The 21,159-nt window shown below is 41.6% G+C and overlaps 1 protein-coding gene and 1 long non-coding RNA gene across 2 annotated transcripts; both read left to right on the forward strand.

Annotated features, from left to right (window-relative positions):
* Positions 1–1,136: 1,136 nt before the first annotated feature.
* LOC142528985 (uncharacterized) lies at positions 1,137–2,543 on the forward strand. Its single transcript, XM_075634317.1, has 3 exons — positions 1,137–1,604; positions 1,688–1,803; positions 2,263–2,543. The coding sequence occupies exons 1-3, from the start codon at positions 1,289–1,291 to the stop codon at positions 2,368–2,370; spliced, it is 540 nt and encodes a 179-aa protein (XP_075490432.1). The 5' UTR covers positions 1,137–1,288; the 3' UTR covers positions 2,371–2,543.
* A 15,542-nt stretch (positions 2,544–18,085) lies between these two features.
* Positions 18,086–20,309, forward strand: LOC142529500 (uncharacterized). Its single transcript, XR_012815908.1, has 3 exons — positions 18,086–19,113; positions 19,208–19,641; positions 19,725–20,309. It is a non-coding gene; the product is annotated as an uncharacterized LOC142529500 (long non-coding RNA).
* The last annotated feature ends 850 nt before the right edge of the window (positions 20,310–21,159 follow it).

Consider the following 21,159-nt stretch of genomic DNA (forward strand, 5'->3'; position numbering starts at 1 on the left):
TTTCCCCCCCAAAGAAGTCATTATATTCATTAAGAATTTTATTTTTTAAATATGTTTGTATTTGGAAAAATTAGGTCTTGGCAGAGAGGAAACGACTTGATTCATATATGTTAAAAGCTGATACAAATATTTTTCTAATGTCATATTTATTGTAATATTAAATTTTAGCTGTGATTTGAATGTAATTTTGTATCTATGTTATTGTTTAAATTGAAAATATCGATTTAAAAATTCTATCAAATTCGAACAGAAGCTAAAAAAACCGAAGTAGAACCAGAATTTCTTTGATTCTTTTGTACGATAAAAGGTTATTATTATTATTATTATTATCTCATTTTTTCAGAAAAAAAAATGTCAAATTTCTTTAAAAAATACTTTTAGGGATCTTTAAAAATATTTGATATATGTTTTTTGTAAATAATTTTTTTGATATTTATTCAAAATATTAAACCCAAACCAAATGCATACATTAACATCGATCTAACTTCACTTGGATTTATGAACGACTCTGATCCGATTTAAATCCCAAAAAAAAAATAAATTAAAAACACTATTTAAATTTCTTCAAAATTAAAACCCCACAAATAAAATCTTGCATTTCACCTATTTAAATTTTATATTCATAGAATCAAACGTCTACCGTTTTATAAAAAATTACAATTGAAGATAATGTTGCAATTCAAATATTTTAAATTATATAATAACAAAAAAAACATTTTGATTGTTCTTTCGGCCGTGACGAATATTATACCCACACAATATTCTATTCTTACTATATATTTGTAGACTACCATCTCGTCTGTTTACAAAAACTTATAGCAAATGATATTTGTGTAATTTAAATATTTAAGCATATTACGCTACAAAATTTGAGGTTTCAATTCTTCTTTCAACAATAATAACTACCCAATAATATTATATTCTTTAAACACATATACACACATAATTAACAATTTTTGTAACATTATTTCACATGTTATTTTTGTGAGATATAATTTGATCCGAGCCATAAAAAAATATTATTTTTGATTTTATTTATGAATAGATCAACTAATTTTACGTATGTGTGTGTGTATATATATATATCGTATAACAAGATATGTATGTGGACCAGAGTAAGATGCTGTAAGTGTTCAGAGGTGTGACATCATACCGAGGAGTAGCTGACACCATGGGGTGTGGACCTATATCTATTATTCCATAACACATCCCTCCAAACAAAATCCTTCCTATTCTTTCTCCTTCGTCTTCATCTTCTTTCAGACACGCAAATCCAAAGAATTTGCAGATGGGAAACTGCCAAGCCATAGATAATGCCAGCCTCGTAATCCAGCACCCCTCCGGTAGAGTCGATCACCACTTCAAGCCTACTACGGTCGGCGAAGTCATGAAGACGAATCCTGGCCATTACGTCGCTCTCCTCCTCACCACCACCCTGTATTCCTCCGCCGCCGCCGCCGGTTCACTGGCTTCATCCGCTGAAAATTACTACGCGAGTAGGGTGAGCAACAGCAACGTCCCACTTCGTGTCACGCGGATTAAGCTCCTGCGGCCGACGGATACTCTGGTTCTCGGTCATGTTTACCGCCTCGTCACTGCCCAAGGTCTCTTTGATTTTTCCGAAGATTCTTCTATATTTTCTTGCTTTCCGAGTTTTTTTGATGAATTTTTTGTGATCTTTTGGCAGAGGTGGTGAAGGGGCTGGGGGCGAAGATGAAACAGGATCAGCAGAAGATAACCGGGAAGCAGAGTTCTGATTTTGATGCAGTTGTTCGGAGAACTGATGTGGAGAAGACAAAGCAGGTTATTCTTTTCTTTATTTTCTTTTTAATTTAATAATTTATTATAAAGTTTGGAGATTGATTAATTAAATAATTGTACTTTTAAGATGCGATATGTTTCTTGTTTACAAGAATAATAATAATAATTGAGAATATTTACCTTTATTCCACTTGTGCTAATTTGTGGTTGGATTTAGATCTAGAGATCTTGAAACCTTCCCATTAAGTCTTTCTGCTGCTAAATAATTGATCTGGGATTAGTTTAAGTCAAAATTATTGTTTAATGTGTAAAACTTAATCTTTTTTCACAACCCTTTTGCTAAGAGTTATTACATTCTGAATAATTTTTGAAATATCAATTATTTTTTGAAACACAAGAAATACATGAACAACTCATATTTCCAATGGTTATTTGTCCCAACTGAAATGATCCTATTTTATTTCTAAGTAATGTGTGTGTTTTTTTGGTTTTTTTTAACAGATAAAGCACGGCAGGCAAAAATCAAGAAACAGCACATCTGTAAATGCTGCATCAAAAAACAGAACATGGCAACCATCATTAAAGAGCATCTCTGAATCTGCAAGCTGATTCTGTCTTCTTTTTTTCCTTTTTTTTTCTTATTTTTTTTGGTTGTATTTTCTACTCTTTAGTCAGATTCTGAAGATTAAGTTACCCCAGCCCAGAAAACCGAAAGAAGATAGATTAATTGCTGTTGATGTATCAGAGAAGTTTCTTTAATAGAAATCTTTTATTTGCAATCTTCTCTTGCTCTCTTGCCTCTTGTTCTATCATAAAACCTTGTTATATAACATGGATGGTGCAAATACAAATTCGCCTTTGGCCGTCAAATGATTAATCTAAATTGTTATAAGAGTTTATTATCTAACAATTCATGAAATAATTACCTTAAGTTGTTATAGAATTGGTTAGTAATCACGTTAATGCACGACTAATTACATGTGGATGTGCAAAATTATAATTTGTGCCAGCTTGAAGGTTATGATAAAATATATATATATATATATATATCGAAAATATTAAATTATAAAGCCGAACTAGCAAGACATTTGAAGTGTGACTTGTGGTTCCACCCTATCACACCATTTTGTCCAAGGGCGTGAATAAAAGTAGGGATGGAATATGATTGAGGTATCTCTCAATCATATTAATTTTGAAATTTATTTTCTGTTTCGATTTTAAAATCGAAGCCCGAGATTTACATTAAGTCCCAATAGTTTATAGTCGAGTTGACACAAATATCTCAAAATTGCAACGATGTTTCAAATTCGAACAAGTTGTAACAAGTCTATCTCTAATTCAAAAACTAATGATAATAATAAGTTTTCGAATCACTGGTTTGAAGTCAAGTGACTTGGTTGTTTTTTTCATCTGCTATTAAAATTATAATCGTCGATCGTGATCATGTTGAAGACAAGAATTGTCGTAGCTGCTTTATTTTGACTTCACGCTAATGAGAACAAATTGAAGAGCATTGCAACTCCAAACGTTGTTATCAATTATTAATGAGCTAATGTGTTATGATGGATTCCTAATCTTTATTTGGACAAAATTCCAGTGATATCCGTTATGGTCCCTTCGTTAAATTTAGATTAATTTGAAGTAATTGATGTAATAATCAATTACTTATCGAAAGTAAAATGACAAATTCTCACACATTTTTCTCTTTTGATTACCAAGACCTGTGATGAGGAAATTAAGACCAATACATTTGTAAATATAGGAAAAATATTTATCAATGATAAACTATATTTTTGCAGATAACAGAAAAGAGTGGGGAAGAAGCAATAAATTTGAAATCAAAAGTCTGATTTCTTATACGTGTTCTAACAGCACTTGTTGTCCTATAAGCAAATATTAAAAAGAATGATGATGTCAGAAAAAGATTTTGTAATAAATTCCAATTAAATAAAATATTTATGCAGATGCAGAAGGTAAAATTATTTTGACCACAAAGTTTTGTCTCTCGTATCAAGCAATGCCTTCAATGAATAGTCAAGTGTAAATCGAACGGAACAGAATTTATGGCGCAGATTAGAAAACCCGATGTTCGACTATTGTAAGGTAATAAAATAAAGAAAGTAAAAGGTAAATTGGACAATAAAATAATGTTATGAAATCATTCGGATTGCCTAAACTATAGAAGAATGTCGTGAGTGGCCCCCAAATAATGCTGAAAGGGAAAAAATATATATAGTTAGAACATGGAATGATTCAATTTATTCAAATTTCATTAAATGGGTCAACAATCTAGAAAAAGGGAAGCCAATATAAAAACTCACTCGTCGTTCTATGTTCGTCTTTGACTTTGGGCAAGAATTCCCCACCATCGTGCAATTAAGCCGTTCTCCTCCTTTTCAAGAGCGCTCTCCGCGAGCTAATAATTATGATGTTGACCAAACTTTCAAGTAGCTTTGGAGGGTCCAAGCATAACTTCAATACTATCTCGAGCTCCGATCTGATATGCACCAATGAACAAAGATTAGAGGTGCTAGAAGTGTTTCATGCTTAGATCCTCCGATGTTTAAGTCAATTTGAAGAGCAAACTTATACAACACGAAAATATATTACTGCACGTAAAGCAATGAGTAAAGTGAATTAATAATGGGTGTTATCAGATATTTATAATGTGAGAATTTATAGAGTGTGAGTCTTGTATTGAAAGAACTCTTAATGGAGTAAGTTACCTGGAATAAGAGTTTGGTTTGATCTTATCCCAACTTTGGTAATTTATAATTTGAATTAGGATGGTATACGCTGATATCTCTGGGATGCTTTATTTATCGAGGTGATTTGTAGAGTTTTTTACATGGCAAGGACTTCTTCCACCGCCTTACTGTCATGAGTTCAAGTCAACTTCCACTTAGCTCGGATGTTCAGTTATCCTGTGCTAAGCTGTTTGATCAGCTCTTTCATGAGGAATGATTCTCGAGCTGAAATGGTCAGTTCGGGTACATATAGTGTATATTAAATTCAGATCAGGTAGGATTTCCAGGGTATCAATAGTATCTCCCTCTTTTGGTCTAAAAGAAGTATGAAGTTTACACTATGTTCGGGTAATAGCCAACCCAAATGCTTATCTAGGCTCTCTATTTCCTTGGCTCACATCTAGATCGTCAAAGTGGAGGGTTAAAAACGGCTAGGATTAGGATCCACATGGATAAAAACTCAATCTGCGTGACTTTTATTTTCGACCATCCGATACACGTGGACACTCGTGGTTATGCGCCTGTACAGATTCCCGAGGCCACGAGTTTAGTTTCTTGCTCGAATGTAGATCGTCATATTGCTTTAGATCGTGCGGTTGCAATCATGCGAGTCCGCCTGTAAACATACAAGTTTTTCCCGTCCTTGTCACATTCTCACCTCCATGACGTTACTCTTTCCAATTCACTACTCACCTTCCAACCAGAAATTTCTATTCCAGCTACCGCTTAACCCTCAGTAAGTTAACTCGTAGCCTTATAACTTTATCATGTCGAGTCCTAACCCTGGTGTGATTCAGGAATTAGCCAAGGAGGTAGACGCCCATCGAATTGAGGGAGTAGATACCCCTATAGGTGAAAGGGTACATAACAGCGACCCGAATGCCAGCTTTACAGGTTCTGAGGATGTCTCGGACTCTGATCAGGATATTGAGCAGAGGCATAGGCTTAAAACCATTCAGGCCATAAAAAAACATTTAAAGAGAAAGGTGAGGTTGAAATGGTATGAGGTGGCCGGGTCTTACCTCAATCATAGAAAATGTAGAACTCGTAAATCAGTAGACGTATAAGCCATGCATAATTCTAGGTTTTCTTAAATTTAATTGACTTCATTGCATGATGCATTTATTTGAAGTTAATTATTTTATTATTTCAGTTCAGTAGTTTGATTTTTAGCATTTCAGTTATTTCAGTGAGGCCGGACCGGAGTCGGAGTTTTGAGGTAGAATTTAAGATTCGAGAAATATTTCCAGAAGTTAATTTAGCCAGCAACCAAGTTCATTTAAGTTAGAAAGGGAGGTTTGAGGATTTAATTTAATTATTTGAGGTGATTAAGAAATGAACTCATTTAAGTTATTAAATTAAGGGGTTAGCTCACTAAATTATTTAAAGGATTAGTAAGGCTTTCAAGGATTATTAGTTGACTAGATAATCAACATTCCCCTTTATTTTTTTATGCATTTTTCGGCCACCCTTAGTGCTAGAAGATTCATTTTCCAACTCATCAACTTTGACCAATTCTTTGCATGTAATTAGTAGGATAATTCTAGGATTTTTGGGAGCACAATTTAATTAAATAAATGGACATATCCTAGTCTAGAACAAGAGAAATTTCGGCCACTACCTCCTAGAAGCATCCACCAACTCATTTGATATCAATTCAAAATTTAAAATTCAAAGGGGAGTGGACTTGGTCTTGATTCTTCCTTATATTGTGCACCCTTCTCCTCACCCCTCATAACCATTTTTCACCCCCTCTCCTTTTCGAAAATTCAGAGTGAATTCACACTCATTTTCAGTAGAAAAATCGTGAGGTACCTAGCCAAAAAGAAGAGAGAAAAATCGAGAGCAAGGTAAGGTAGAAAAGAGAAGCGCTCCACCTCCTCCGTGCCGCGTCGTCGTCGTTTCGTTCGTTTTCTTTCGAAACGAAACCAGGCATGTCTAGATTTCTTTCAAACCTCAATCAAGTCATATTATCATTTATTTTTCAGTACATGATCATGTTTATTCAAGTAAAATCGAGATCCAAGTCAAAACATTTTGAAACCACACATGCAGAATTTTCGATTTCCTTGGCAAGCTTCACGATTTCTTTTGGTTTGTGAGTTTCAGGTATTGGATCGACTCCAGGCTCCCAAGGCGGCTTGTATACATGTAGTAGGATGCATTAGGACCATGTTGGTCCATTCAAACCAGCCCCATGCTTGCTGAAAATTCAGAATGACAGTAAGTCCCCATAGGTGCAGAAATGTTGTTCGAAAAATTCAGTTTGTTGTCATGGAGGAAGGATCTGATCTTGGCTGCCCCAAGGGCCTATAGCCATGGTTGGATCACTTCCCTAGCATGTCTAAGACGTGACTAAGTTGCCCTTTTGGTGGCTTGGTCCATGGTTCATCGGTTTTTAATCAAAACATCACAACAGCCCCTATACCCCTTCGGCTTCTTCCTTTGTTCAGCATATGGTTTCGGTTTGTGGTTGCTTGGTGTGGATCTTGGTTGGCCTATGGCCCTTAGCCACAGGTTCATATCATGCTCCTAGATGTCTAGATCGTGCCATGGTCAATCAAATGGCCACTGGAACGACGCAAGACATCGATCTAAGCAAAACACTACACAAGCATGCAGGTTGCTCTCGGTTGGACCCTTCGGTTAAGATTTGGTGTGATGCGGATTGTGGCTGGCCTATGGCCATTAGCCATGGTTCAAATCATTCCTTGGGATGTTGGTAAGAGTCTCTGGTCGGTGGTTCACTTCCCTAATGGCCGATAGCCTCGAAACCAACGCAAGTCTTGTAGTTGCGCAGCTCCTGGAAATTACAGCAAGTTGCTGTGTCGGTTCAGAGGCTCGTTCGAGTTCTTGGTTGGCTTTTAGCCCATGGCCTTGGACTGGACAGTGCCTCATTGAGTTAGGAAGGTCATGTTTTTGACCGTTTGTCATTTGGATCATTTTTGAGGTCGTACGAGAATTTACGGTGCAATGTGCCAAATTGACTCTCGAAAGAGCGTTTCGTGTTTTGGCCTCCATTCCACCTAGATTTCGACCCTATCATTTTAGGAGCATTATTTTATGATTTTTCAGCGTATTTTAATCATGACTATACGTCGGTTCGGTGTCGGTTCAGGTTGGCTCGGAGTCATGATTAAATGCGAAGTCATTAGGCGTCATAGTCGCATCTTTTGAACGTAAATTGCATAGTTGTTCAAGTTTAAGCTATTGCATATTTTTCATAGCACAGTTAGGTTGCAGCGAGCCTGGGGACGATCCAATCCAATCCAGTTGGTAAAATTACGGGACATTTTCATTATGCCAGTTAATTATTTTACGTGCATTAAATAGAAAATGATTATTTTTGAGATTTATGCAATATGGCTTGTGGTTCATTCACTATGTGGGAGTGTTATTTTATACGGTCGTCAGTGACCGATCAGTTCAGTATGGTACCACCCGTCGCCAGTGACCGGCCAGCTCAGTTCAGTTTCAGCCTCCCCGGTAGCCAGTTACCGATCAGTTCAGCTTAGTGCAGTGGCCACAGGCGTAAAACATAATCTCAACAGAAAATTTTACCAGATATTTCAGTACAGGCTCCAAGGAGCAAATATTTTTACAGTAATTTCCAGTTCAGTTATGCACGTATTATAATTTCTCAGTACAGATTATTTTCAGCATGCCTCAGGACATGATATTTTATCTCATCATATTTTAAATTCAGATTTTTCTCGTTACCTGCGATATATGCATGCTGAGTCTTTAGGCTCACTAGACTTGATTGTTGTAGGTACTGATGAGGCCAGGGCCGAGGGCGGGGACCAGTGAGCCAGCTTGGGTCGGCAGTAGTGGCACCCGAGGACCTCAGAGCAGCAGTTGTTATTTTTTTCCGCAAACAATTTTATCAGTCGTTGGATATTTTTAAATCGTTGTTGTTGGCAAAACTTTAATTTTCTTCCGCTGCAATATTTTGAAATATTGAACTTGATTCACCAGTGATTTTATGAATGAGGCCATTTAAGTTCTTTTAAAAAGAAAATTTTTAATTTTCCGCAAATTTTCAAGAAAGGAGTTTTAGGCCCTTCACAGTTGGTATCAGAGCGGTGGTTCTGTATAGGGTTTCACTACTACTGACCGCGAGAAGCTCACGAAGCCACGTGTTTGGTCTGTAAGTTTTTCAGTTCAGCATTTTGTTCAGCATTTTAGTTAAAGCATGAATTAGTTTGTCAGCATGCTTCCAGATTTTCAGTATTTCAGAGTTCATTTAAAATAAAGTATGGAATTATGCATGTTAGTTACGTATGGGTTATGTTGGAACAGTATGCCCCCTAGACGCATTTTAGAGCGCATCAGAGAGGAGGAGCCTCGCCGAGAAGACAGGGAGGAGCGTAGACCAGAGGGAGACCTACCACCTCCTCCACCGCCCCCACCGACATGAGTGCCCAGATGTTAGCTGGGATGGCACAGTTCTTCGCACAGTTTGCGGGGGGCAATGCCGCAGCCATAGCCGCAGCCAGCCATGCCGATAGGGCCCGAGGCTGTTTATGAGCGATTCATGAAGATGCGCCCGAAGGAATTCTCTGGGACATCTGACCCCATGGTTGCCGAGGGATGGATCAAATCCCTCGAGGTCATCTTTGAGTTTATGGAGCTGGGGGACGCAGACCGAGTCCGATGTGCCACCTACCTGTTCACAGGAGACGCCCGCTTATGGTGGGAAGGAGCTTCGGTAGCCCTGACCTTGGCTACACTTTCTTGGACCCGCTTTACGGAGGTTTTCTACTCCAAGTATTTTGCTGAGGAGGTTCGCACCAGGCTGACCACCGGTTCATGAGCCTGAGACAGGGGGATATGACGGTTACGGAGTTTATCCGTAAGTTCGAGAGGGGCTGTCACTTTGTGCCCCTGATCGCGAATGATGCCAGAGCCAAGCTGATGCACTTCCTGGTGGGTTTACGGCCGATCTTGCGCCGGGATGTTAGGGTATCTGACCCTGCTACTTATGAGATTGCCGTCTCCAAGGCCTTAGCCGCAGAGCAGGATCTGCGAGATATCGAGAGGGATCGCCAGGGCAAGCGCCCAGTCCAGGCACCGCATCGCCCTCCTCCTCATCAGCATCAGCAGCAGAATAAGAGGCCTTTTCATGGACCGCCCAGGAACCGAGGCCAGCAGCAGCGGGGACGCCCAGCCCCGAGGACTCAGGAGCACCCAGTTTGTCCCAGGTGCTCACGTCGCCATCCTGGAGCATGTATGGCTGGCTCAGGAAAGTGTTTTAAGTGTGGCAGTCCAGACCACATGTTGCTGCAGTGCCCTCAGAGGAATCTGCCTACCCAAGGCAGAGTTTTTGCTCTCCATGCCGCGGAAACCAACCCGGAGACTATGTTGTTGACAGGTACCTTTAAACTTTAAGTTATTCTTCGAATTTCAGCATTTTGGGAATCGGGATTTAGATTTTGAACTTAGAACTGTTATAGGATTGCATGCTCTACTCAGATTTATTTCGGGGAAATTAAGCTAGAGGAACCTAGACCTTTGCATGTCTATAAGTTTTGATCTTGTAGTGGGATTCAACTTAGAGCTCCGCTCTTTCAGGGAGAATTTTTATATCTGGTTCTGCTACCAAGGCCTTGATAGATTCAGGGGCCACTCACTCGTTTATTTCGGAGGTCTTTGCTAACTTCCTCAAGATCCAGACCATTGGGCTAGATACAGCCTTTTCAGTAGTGTTGCCGTCAGGCGAGGAGATGGCAGCTACCAATGTTATCCGAGATATAGACCTTGAGCTGCACGGTAATCTTGTTTATGCGGATCTGATCGTGTTACCGATGCCGGAATTTGACATCATCCTAGGGATGGACTGGCTATTGAGGAACAAAGTGTTGATAGACTTCCAGCGGAGATCCGTTCTTGTCCGACCGCCTGGAATGGAGCAGTTCTTATTTGAGCCGGACAGGTACTTTTCTTTACCGCGCATTATTCCATATGTTCAGGCTAGGAAGCTCATGCATAGAGGGTGTCGGGCATTTCTAGCAACCTTTTTATCTGTCCCCGAGGAACCCAGCCAGTCAGCTTCAGATGTTCCGATTGTCAGAGATTTCTTAGACGTTTTTCCCGAAGACGTCTCTTTTATGCCACCCGAGAGAGAGGTGGAGTTTTCCATTGAGCTTAGGCCAGGTACGGCTCCGATATCCAAAGCGCCGTACCGACTAGCACCGACAGAGATGGCAGAGCTTAAGAAGCAGATCCAGGAACTTCTCGACAAGGAGTTCATTCGCCCGAGCTTTTCTCCATGGGGCGCGCCAGTCTTATTCGTGAAAAGGAAGGATGGCTCGATGAGGCTTTGCATTGACTACCGGGAGTTGAACAAGGTTACAGTGAAGAATAAATACCCACTGCCGAGGATTGAGGATCTGTTTGACCAGTTGCAGGGAGCTTCGATTTTCTCCAAGATAGATCTGCGTTCTGGTTATCACCAGTTGAGGGTGAGAGATGCTGATGTCTCGAAGACAGCTTTCAGGACTCGTTATGGTCACTACGAGTTCCTTGTGATGCCGTTCGGTCTGACGAATGCGCCAGCGATCTTCATGGATCTCATGAATCGCGTATTTCAGCCGTACCTCGACCAGTTTGTGATAGTGTTCATAGATGACATTCTCGTCTACTCCAAGAGTCGGGAGGAGCACAGCAGACATCTGACCACAGTGTTGCAGACATTGCAGAAACACAAATTATTCGCAAAGTTCAGTAAGTGCGAATTCTGGTTAGAGAAGGTGGCGTTCTTGGGCCACATTGTTTCTAGCAGTGGTATTGAGGTAGACCCCGCCAAAGTTGTAGCAGTTAGAGATTGGGTTGTGCCTCAGAATGCATCCGAGATCCGCAGTTTCCTTGGGCTAGCAGGATATTACAGAAAATTCATCCAGGGATTCTCCTCTATCGCCGTTCCACTCACAGCACTGACCAAGAAAAATGTGAAGTTTGTGTGGAGCGAGGAGTGTCAGAAGAGCTTCGATACTTTGAAGCAAGCTCTTATCTCAGCACCCGTTTTGGCTGTACCGTCAGGATCTGGTGAGTTTGTCCTTTATACCGATGCTTCGAAGCTTGGTTTAGGTGCAGTTTTGATGCAGCATGGGAGAGTGATAGCGTATGCTTCTCGACAGCTGAAAATCCACGAGAAGAATTACCCTACCCATGATCTGGAGTTAGCGGCCGTAGTTTTTGCTTTGAAGATTTGGAGGCACTATCTGTATGGAGAGAAGTGTCAGATCTTTACCGACCATAAGAGCCTCAAGTATTTCTTTACGCAGAAGGAGCTGAACATGCATCAGAGGCGTTGGTTGGAGCTTGTGAAAGACTACGACTTGTGACATTAGCTACCACCCGGGTAAAGCTAATGTAGTTGCGGATGCTTTGAGCAGGAAAGTCGCAGTGATGGCTCATTTGACGATGCAGAAACCTCTTCAGATTGAGATGCAGAGGTTTGATCTTGAGACTTACCCTCGAGGTAGAGTTCCTCGTGTATCTACCTTGACTATCCAGTCCTCTTTTATTGACCGTATTCGCAGCGATCAGGCAGCAGATGAGCAGTTGACACAGTGGAAGAAGAGAGATGAAGCCAAGGGCAGTGTTTTGTATTCAGTCAGCGACGGTATTGTGAGATACCGAGATAGGATATGGGTTCCTAGCAGTGATTCTATCCGAGCAGACATCTTATCAGAGACCCATACGTCCCCGTACTCCATTCACCCTTGGAGTACGAAGATGTACAAAGATCTGCAGCTATTGTATTGGTGGCCAGGAATGAAGAAGGACATCAGGCGTTTTGTATCCGAGTGCCTGACTTGCCAGTTAATGAAGGCCGAGCATCAGAGACCAGCAGGTTTGCTCAAGCCTCTTCCTATTCCCGAGTGGAAGTGGGAGAACATTACCATGGACTTTGTGACCGGATTGCCGAGGTCAGCCAGAGGATCGAATGCTATCTGGGTGATTGTAGATCGTCTTACCAAATCAGCGCACTTCTTGCCTATTAAGACGACTTTCACCATGGTTCAGTATGCAGAGCTGTATATCCGAGAGATAGTCCGACTCCATGGTATTCCAGTTTCTATCGTATCCGACAGAGATCCCAGATTCACTTCCTCGTTTTGGAAGAGTTTGCATTCGACTATGGGTACGAAGTTGCTGTTTAGCACTGCTTTCCATCCGCAGACAGATGGACAGTCGGAGCGAGTTATTCAGATCTTAGAGGATCTTCTCCGTGCTTGCGTCATTGATTTCTCTGGGAGTTGGGAGTCGAACTTACCATTAGTAGAGTTCACCTATAACAACAGTTTCCAGTCGTCTATAGGTATGGCTCCGTATGAAGCGTTGTATGGCCGCAAGTGTAGATCTCCTGTTCATTGGGATGAAGTAGGAGAGAGAGCAGAGTTGGGTCCAGAGATTGTTCAGCAGGCAGCAGAGGTAGTAGTCAAGATTCGTGATAGAATGAGGACTGCTCAGAGCCGATCGAAGAGTTATGCCTATCAGCGGAGGAGAGAGTTAGAGTTTGCAGTGGGCGATCATGTCTTCGTGAAAGTGGCACCTATGAAGGGTGTCATGAGATTTGGCAAGAAAGGGAAACTCAGTCCGAGATTCATTGGACCGTTTGAGATCCTTGACAGAGTTGGGACGCTTGCTTATCGTGTGGCTCTTCCGCCAAATCTGGCCGGAGTACACAATGTCTTTCACGTCTCCATGCTGAGGAATTATATGGCAAATCCTTCGCATGTGCTGAATTTCGAGCCGTTGCAGCTTACTCCGAACTTATCTTATGAGGAGAGACCCGTGCAGATCCTAGACAGACAGGAGAAGAAACTTCAGGAACAAGTTGGTTAAGCGAGTCAAAGTCAAATGGCTCAACCATTCAGAGGAGGAAGCTACGTGGGAGTCAGAGCCGGAGATGAGAAGTCGATACCCTGAGTTATTGGGTTCCTAGCAGTGATTCTATCCGAGCAGACATCTTATCAGAGGCCCATACGTCCCCGTACTCCATTCACCCTGGGAGTACGAAGATGTACAAAGATCTGCAGCTATTGTATTGGTGGCCCGGGATGAAGAAGGACATCAGACGGTTTGTGTCCGAGTGTCTGACCTGTCAGTTAGTGAAGGCCGAGCATCAGAGACCAGCAGGTTTGCTCAAGCCTCTTCCTATTCCCGAGTGGAAGTGGGAGAACATTACCATGGATTTTGTGACCGGTTTGCCGAAGTCAGCCAGAGGATCGAATGCTATTTGGGTGATTGTAGATCGTCTTACCAAATCAGCGCACTTCTTGCCTATTAAGACGACTTTCACCATGATTCAGTATGTAGAGCTGTATATCCGAGAGATAGTCCGACTCCATGGTATTCCAGTTTCTATCGTATCCGACAGAGATCCCAGATTCACTTCCTCATTTTGGAAGAGTTTGCATTCGACTTTGGGTACGAAGTTGCTGTTTAGCGCAGCTTTCCATCCGCAGACAGATGGGCAGTCGGAGCGAGTTATTCAGATTTTTGAGGATCTTCTTCGCGCTTGCGTCATCGATTTCTCAGGGAGTTGGGAGTCAAACTTGCCACTGGTTGAGTTCACCTACAACAACAGCTTCCAGTCTTCTATTGGTATGGCTCCGTATGAAGCACTGTATGGTCGCAGGTGCAGATCTCCTGTTCATTGGGATGAAGTAGGAGAGAGAGCAGAGTTGGGTCCAGAGATTGTCCAGTAGGCAGCAGAGGTAGTAGTCAAGATCCGTGATAGGATGAGGACTGCTCAGAGCCGACAGAAGAGTTATGCCGATCAGCGGAGGAGAGAGTTAGAGTTTGCAGTGGGCGATCATGTCTTCGTGAAAGTGGCACCTATGAAGGGTGTCATGAGATTTGGGAAGAAAGGGAAGCTCTGTCCGAGATTCATTGGACCGTTTGAGATCCTTGACAAAGTTGGGACGCTAGCTTATCGTGTGGCTCTTCCGCCGAATCTGGCCGGAGTACACAATGTCTTTCACGTCTCCATGCTGAGAAAGTACATGGCGAACCCTTCGCATGTGCTGAACTTTGAGCCGTTGCAGCTTACTCTGAACTTATCTTATGAGGAGAGACCGGTGCAGATCCTAGACCGACAGGAGAAGAAACTTCGGAACAAGTTTGTTAATCGAGTCAAAGTCAAATGGCTCAACCATTCAGAGGAGGAAGCTACGTGGGAGTCTGAGCCGGAGATGAGAAGTCAATACCCTGAGTTATTCGGTGAGTTCTAATTTCGAGGACGAAATTTATTTAAGGGGGGGAGGATTGTAGAACCCGTAAATCAGTAGACGTATAAGCCATGCATAATTCTAGGTTTTCTTAAATTTAATTGACTTCATTGCATGATGCATTTATTTGAAGTTAATTATTTTATTATTTCAGTTCAGTAGTTTGATTTTTAGCATTTCAGTTATTTCAGTGAGGCCGGACCGGAGTCGGAGTTTTGAGGTAGAATTTAAGATTCGAGAAATATTTCCAGAAGTTAATTTAGCCAGCAACCAAGTTCATTTAAGTTAGAAAGGGAGGTTTGAGGATTTAATTTAATTATTTGAGGTGATTAAGAAATGAACTCATTTAAGTTATTAAATTAAGGGGTTAGCTCACTAAATTATTTAAAGGATTAGTAAGGCTTTCAAGGATTATTAGTTGACTAGATAATCAACATTCCCCTTTATTTTTTTATGCATTTTTCGGCCACCCTTAGTGCTAGAAGATTCATTTTCCAACTCATCAACTTTGACCAATTCTTTGCATGTAATTAGTAGGATAATTCTAGGATTTTTGGGAGCACAATTTAATTAAATAAATGGACATATCCTAGTCTAGAACAAGAGAAATTTCGGCCACTACCTCCTAGAAGCATCCACCAACTCATTTGATATCAATTCAAAATTTAAAATTCAAAGGGGAGAGGACTTGGTCTTGATTCTTCCTTATATTGTGCACCCTTCTCCTCACCCCTCATAACCATTTTTCCCCCCCTCTCCTTTTCGAAAATTCAGAGTGAATTCACACTCATTTTCAGTAGAAAAATCGTGAGGTACCTAGCCAAAAAGAAGAGAGAAAAATCGAGAGCAAGGTAAGGTAGAAAAGAGAAGCGCTCCACCTCCTCCGTGCCGCGTCGTCGTCGTTTCGTTCGTTTTCTTTCGAAACGAAACCAGGCATGTCTAGATTTCTTTCAAACCTCAATCAAGTCATATTATCATTTATTTTTCAGTACATGATCATGTTTATTCAAGTAAAAATCGAGATCCAAGTCAAAACATTTTGAAACCACACATGCAGAATTTTCGATTTCCTTGGCAAGCTTCACGATTTCTTTTGGTTTGTGAGTTTCAGGTATTGGATCGACTCCAGGCTCCCAAGGCGGCTTGTATACATGTAGTAGGATGCATTAGGACCATGTTGGTCCATTCAAACCAGCCCCATGCTTGCTGGAAATTCAGAATGACAGCAAGTCCCCATAGGTGCAGAAATGTTGTTCGAAAAATTCAGTTTGTTGTCATGGAGGAAGGATCTGATCTTGGCTGCCACAAGGGCCTATAGCCATGGTTGGATCACTTCCCTAGCATGTCTAAGACGTGACTAAGTTGCCCTTTTGGTGGCTTGGTCCATGGTTCATCGGTTTTTAATCAAAACGTCACAACAGCCCCTATACCCCTTCGGCTTCTTCCTTTGTTCAGCATATGGTTTCGGTTTGTGGTTGCTTGGTGTGGATCTTGGTTGGCCTATGGCCCTTAGCCACGGTTCATATCATGCTCCTAGATGTCTAGATCGTGCCATGGTCAATCAAATGGCCACTGGAACGACGCAAGACATCGATCTAAGCAAAACACTACACAAGCATGCAGGTTGCTCTCGGTTGGACCCTTCGGTTAAGATTTGGTGTGATGCGGATTGTGGCTGGCCTATGGCCCTTAGCCATGGTTCAAATCATTCCTTGGGATGTTGGTAAGAGTCTCTGGTCGGTGGTTCACTTCCCTAATGGCCGATAGCCTCGAAACCAACGCAAGTCTTGTAGTTGCGCAGCTCCTGGAAATTACAGCATGTTGCTGTGTCGGTTCAGAGGCTCGTTCGAGTTCTTGGTTGGCTTTTAGCCCATGGCCTTGGACTGGACAGTGCCTCATTGAGTTAGGAAGGTCATGTTTTTGACCGTTTGTCATTTGGATCATTTTTGAGGTCGTACGAGAATTTACGGTGCAATGTGCCAAATTGACTCTCGAAAGAGCGTTTCGTGTTTTGGCCTCCATTCCACCTAGATTTCGACCCTATCATTTTAGGAGCATTATTTTATGATTTTTAAGCGTATTTTAATCATGACTATACGTCGGTTCGGTGTCGGTTCAGGTTGGCTCGGAGTCATGATTAAATGCGAAGTCATTAGGCGTCATAGTCGCATCTTTTGAACGTAAATTGCATAGTTGGTCAAGTTTAAGCTATTGCATATTTTTCATAGCACAGTTAGGTTGCAGCGAGCCTGGGGACGATCCAATCCAATCCAGTTGGTAAAATTATGGGACATTTTCATTATGCCAGTTAATTATTTTACGTGCATTAAATAGAAAATGATTATTTTTGAGATTTATGCAATATGGCTTGTGGTTCATTCACTATGTGGGAGTGTTATTTTATACAGTCGCCAGTGACCGATCAGTTCAGTATGGTACCACCCGGTCGCCAGTGATCGGCCAGCTCAGTTCAGTTTCAGCCTCCCCGGTAGCCAGTTACCGATCAGTTCAGCTTAGTGCAGTGGCCACAGGCGTAAAACATAATCTCAACAGAAAATTTTACCAGATATTTCAGTACAGGCTCCAAGGAGAAAATATTTTTACAGTAATTTCCAGTTCAGTTATGCACGTATTATAATTGCTCAGTACAGATTATTTTCAGCATGCCTCAGGACATGATATTTTATCTCATGCATATTTTAAATTCAGATTTTTCTCGTTACCTGCGATATATGCATGCTGAGTCTTTAGGCTCACTAGACTTGATTGTTGTAGGTACTGATGAGGCCAGGGCCGAGGGCGGGGACCAGTGAGCCAGCTTGGGTCGGCAGTAGTGGCACCCGAGGACCTCAGAGCAGCAGTTGTTATTTTTTTCCGCAAACAATTTTATCGGTCGTTGGATATTTTTAAATCGTTGTTGTTGGCAAAACTTTAATTTTCTTCCGCTGCAATATTTTGAAATATTGAACTTGATTCACCAGTGATTTTATGAATGAGGCCATTTAAGTTCTTTTAAAAAGAAAATTTTTAATTTTCCGCAAATTTTCAAGAAAGGAGTTTTAGGCCCTTCACAGAAAATGTGACCAAATTTCCCACCTCTTGACTACCACGCCTTCTATATTGACCAAACAGATATGGGTCTCCAAATTTCATTCCCCAAAACTATCCAAAAAATGTGCTAGTACTATGACATTTCGCCGAGCCAACTCCTCCTGAAATCCTACTCTACTTTCTATCCTTAAGAGTTATTTTTAAATATTTCGATTTGTAGGTCTCCATAGGTCTTCTCCTTAGATTTGTACATATCAAGAGGATAGGTCCGGGTAAATTTTATATCAACCCAAAAGTCGAGCATAAGTTTCTATGAGGCAACCCATCTGATCCATAAGAGGTGGCCTAACCGATTCTTTTACGTCTGACCCCTTGTGACTGAGCCTTGGGCTTGTGACATGACTTTGGCAGACAAGATCGAGGTTTGGTCTCCATATCTTTTTAAACATGAGCCCAAGATCAAAATTTTTTAGCTACTATGTCTGTCAAATGCTTCCGAACTACCATCCTAGTACATGATGATTTTTTATGTCACTTATGTTTATGTCGAAAATGAGACAAGAGAGAGGAGAGAATAAGGTAGGGTCGGGGATCTCCCCATCTTTCTTCTTTTAATTGACCGAGAAAAATTGTGTTTTCATTTTCTCGTGTAGGGACAAGATGTTCAAGGATGAGATGCTCAAGCTCCGCAAGAAGAAGAAGAATGAGGGCGAGACTTCCGAACAGCCGTTGCCCAAGCCCGTTGAGAAACCGACTCCAAAAAGAAAAGTGGCTTCTTCTCAGGGCCTTCCAAGGAAGAAAGTTGTAGTCTCCAAATCTGATGGTCTACAGGGTAAGACTGAGGGATTGGTCCCAGGGGATCGACACACTGGAAAAATCTGACAGACACTCCACCGACCTCCCCTGCTAGAGATTTGCGACACCTCTTTGCTCTGGGGGTCACTCAGGAAACAGTACATTCCCGAACTAAGGACTTGGAGGATTTCAGGGCCCGAATCTCGCAGCTGATGCAACAGCTCAGGCATATAGTGAGTCAGTATGCCAAGGAGAGAGCCTCTTTTTGAGGTTGAGCTTAAAGCCGCTCGGGAGTTGGTTGAGGCAATTGAGGAGAAGGCGATTGTCAGAGCCAAGCGGCTGAGCAGGAGAAGGCCTGGCTAGCTAAAGAGAAATTGGCCTTGGAAAGCCAGTTGCTAGGCCAACGGCAGGAGGCCGTGGGTTTTTGGACGTGTAAGAAGGAAGAATTTATTAGGTCCAAGGAGTTTGAGGTTCTCTGCCTGGGCAAAGATCTTACGTTATTCGAGCAGGGATTTCAGGTTTCCTACACCAATTCCGGGTAGGAATTAGAAAGTATCGAGGATTTCCTCCTTTTTTAATTTGACTGAGCCAAATTGGATTTTCATTTTCCAGTGTAAACAACATGATGTTCAAGACCGAGATGCTCAAGCTCCGAAAGAAGAAGAAGAACGAGGCAGAGGCTTCCAAACCGTTGTCGCCCGTTCCCGTTAAGAAACTGAACCGGAATAGAAAAATGGATTCTTCTCAGGGCCCTCCGAGGTAGAAAGGTTTAGCCTCCAAATCTGAGGGTCCATAGGGTGAGACCGAAGGACTGGTCTTGGGGAATCAGAACAATGGAAAAGGCACGATGGTCGATTTGGTGTACAATTCACCAACCATCCTTGCCCGAGATTTAGGCCCCTCTTTGCTCCTGAGGTGTCTCTTCCGTAGGCTGATTCGGGTCAAGTTGACTGCTGTAGAATCTACTTCTCGAGGTGGATCCACTGACCGTGCAAGGGGTGACTAATTGGGAGGTGGACGAGAGGATGACCCTTAGCTTTCTCGAGGTATATTGAACTTTCAAAATGGTTTGAATTCTTATTTTCCTTACATCTACCTCACATTCATGTATGTTGTTTTGTATTGAAAGGTTCTATCTATGAGGTCGAACAATCCATCCGAGTAGCAAAACCCGAGAAATAGTCCATTCCTGAATGAAAGACTTGGAGAATTTATGCGCCTGACATTTGCAGCTGATGCGACAACTCTAGGATATAAAGAGTTGGTCTGTCAAGGAATGGGCGTCTTTTAGACTGAGCTTAAATCTGCTTGAGAGCAGGCTAAGGCGGCTGAGGAGAAAGCCAATGTCGAAGCCAAGCAGGCGAAGAAGAAGGCTTGATTAGCTCAAGCGAACCTTGGCTTGGAAATCTAGTAGTTGTGCCAACGGCAGGAGACCGAGGCCTTTTGGAAGAGTAAGAAAGAATAATTTAGCTCTTATGTTCTTCAAGAAGGGATCTATGGTTGCTTGGACCAATTCCGAGCTAATGGCTACTCAGAATTCAAGCGTCCGACCTTTTTCTTGGATATTGACAAGGCACTCAAGGCCATGCTCGAGGAGGGTTTGGTGACTCGATCAAATGGGGCGGTCATGGAAAGACCTTTAGATGGTGTATATATTATGCTTTTTATTATTCTTATTATGTAATTTTTCCATAGTTGTAATATTCACACCTTCCCAATTTAATAAATGATTTCTTCTACCCTTATCTACTCGAGCATAATTTAAGTATCAATCCTGAAGCCGAGCAAGGGCTTCTGCCCGAGTTTAATATGGAAGCTGAAATTTCACTGATAATAATTAATGAACCGATCAGAGCTTTTTCCACGACACGACATGAAATTGGTAAAAAAATTTGATTTATCAATCACCTATCCGAGCAGAGGCTCTACCTAGGCAAGGTATGAAATTTGAAGAAACTTCACTAAGTAATAGTTATCAATCCAAGGAGGACTTCTACCCGGGCTTGTTTCGGATTTCCTAACTCATCTAGATAATTAAGTCAAGCAGATAGGACCATGTAGTTTTCCCACAGATTAGGCTTATCCAATTAAAGCGAGATGGTGGCGTTTGTGTAATGGTTATGAGTTTTGGACTTATGTTGTCAATGTGGCCGAGCTTTTGTGAGGTTGTGTTGGGTTTTAATGTTCTGAGCTCAAGGACACACTTATGTATTTTTCAAGTTATTTTGAGCTTTTAGGTAACAAGCATGAGGTCGGAATTATGTAATTATCAAGCTGTGTTGGACTTTTAGATGCCGAGCGCGAGGTCGGGCTTATGTATTTGCCAAACTCTGTTGGCTTTTATGTAACGAGCGCGAGTTTGGACTTGTGTAATTTTCATGCTTTTTTGGGCTTTTAGGTGCCGAGCGCAAGGTCGGACTTATGTATTTGAAAATCCTGTTGGGCTTTTAGGTACCGAGCGCAAGGTTAGATATGTATTTACCAAGATGTGTTGGGATTTTAGGTGCCAAGCGCGATGTCAGACTTATATTTTTCCAAGCTGAGTTGGGCTTTTAGTTGGCGAA

The sequence above is a fragment of the Primulina tabacum genome, chromosome 16 (genome assembly GCF_025594145.1).
Source record: "Primulina tabacum isolate GXHZ01 chromosome 16, ASM2559414v2, whole genome shotgun sequence".
NCBI lineage: Eukaryota > Viridiplantae > Streptophyta > Magnoliopsida > Lamiales > Gesneriaceae > Primulina > Primulina tabacum.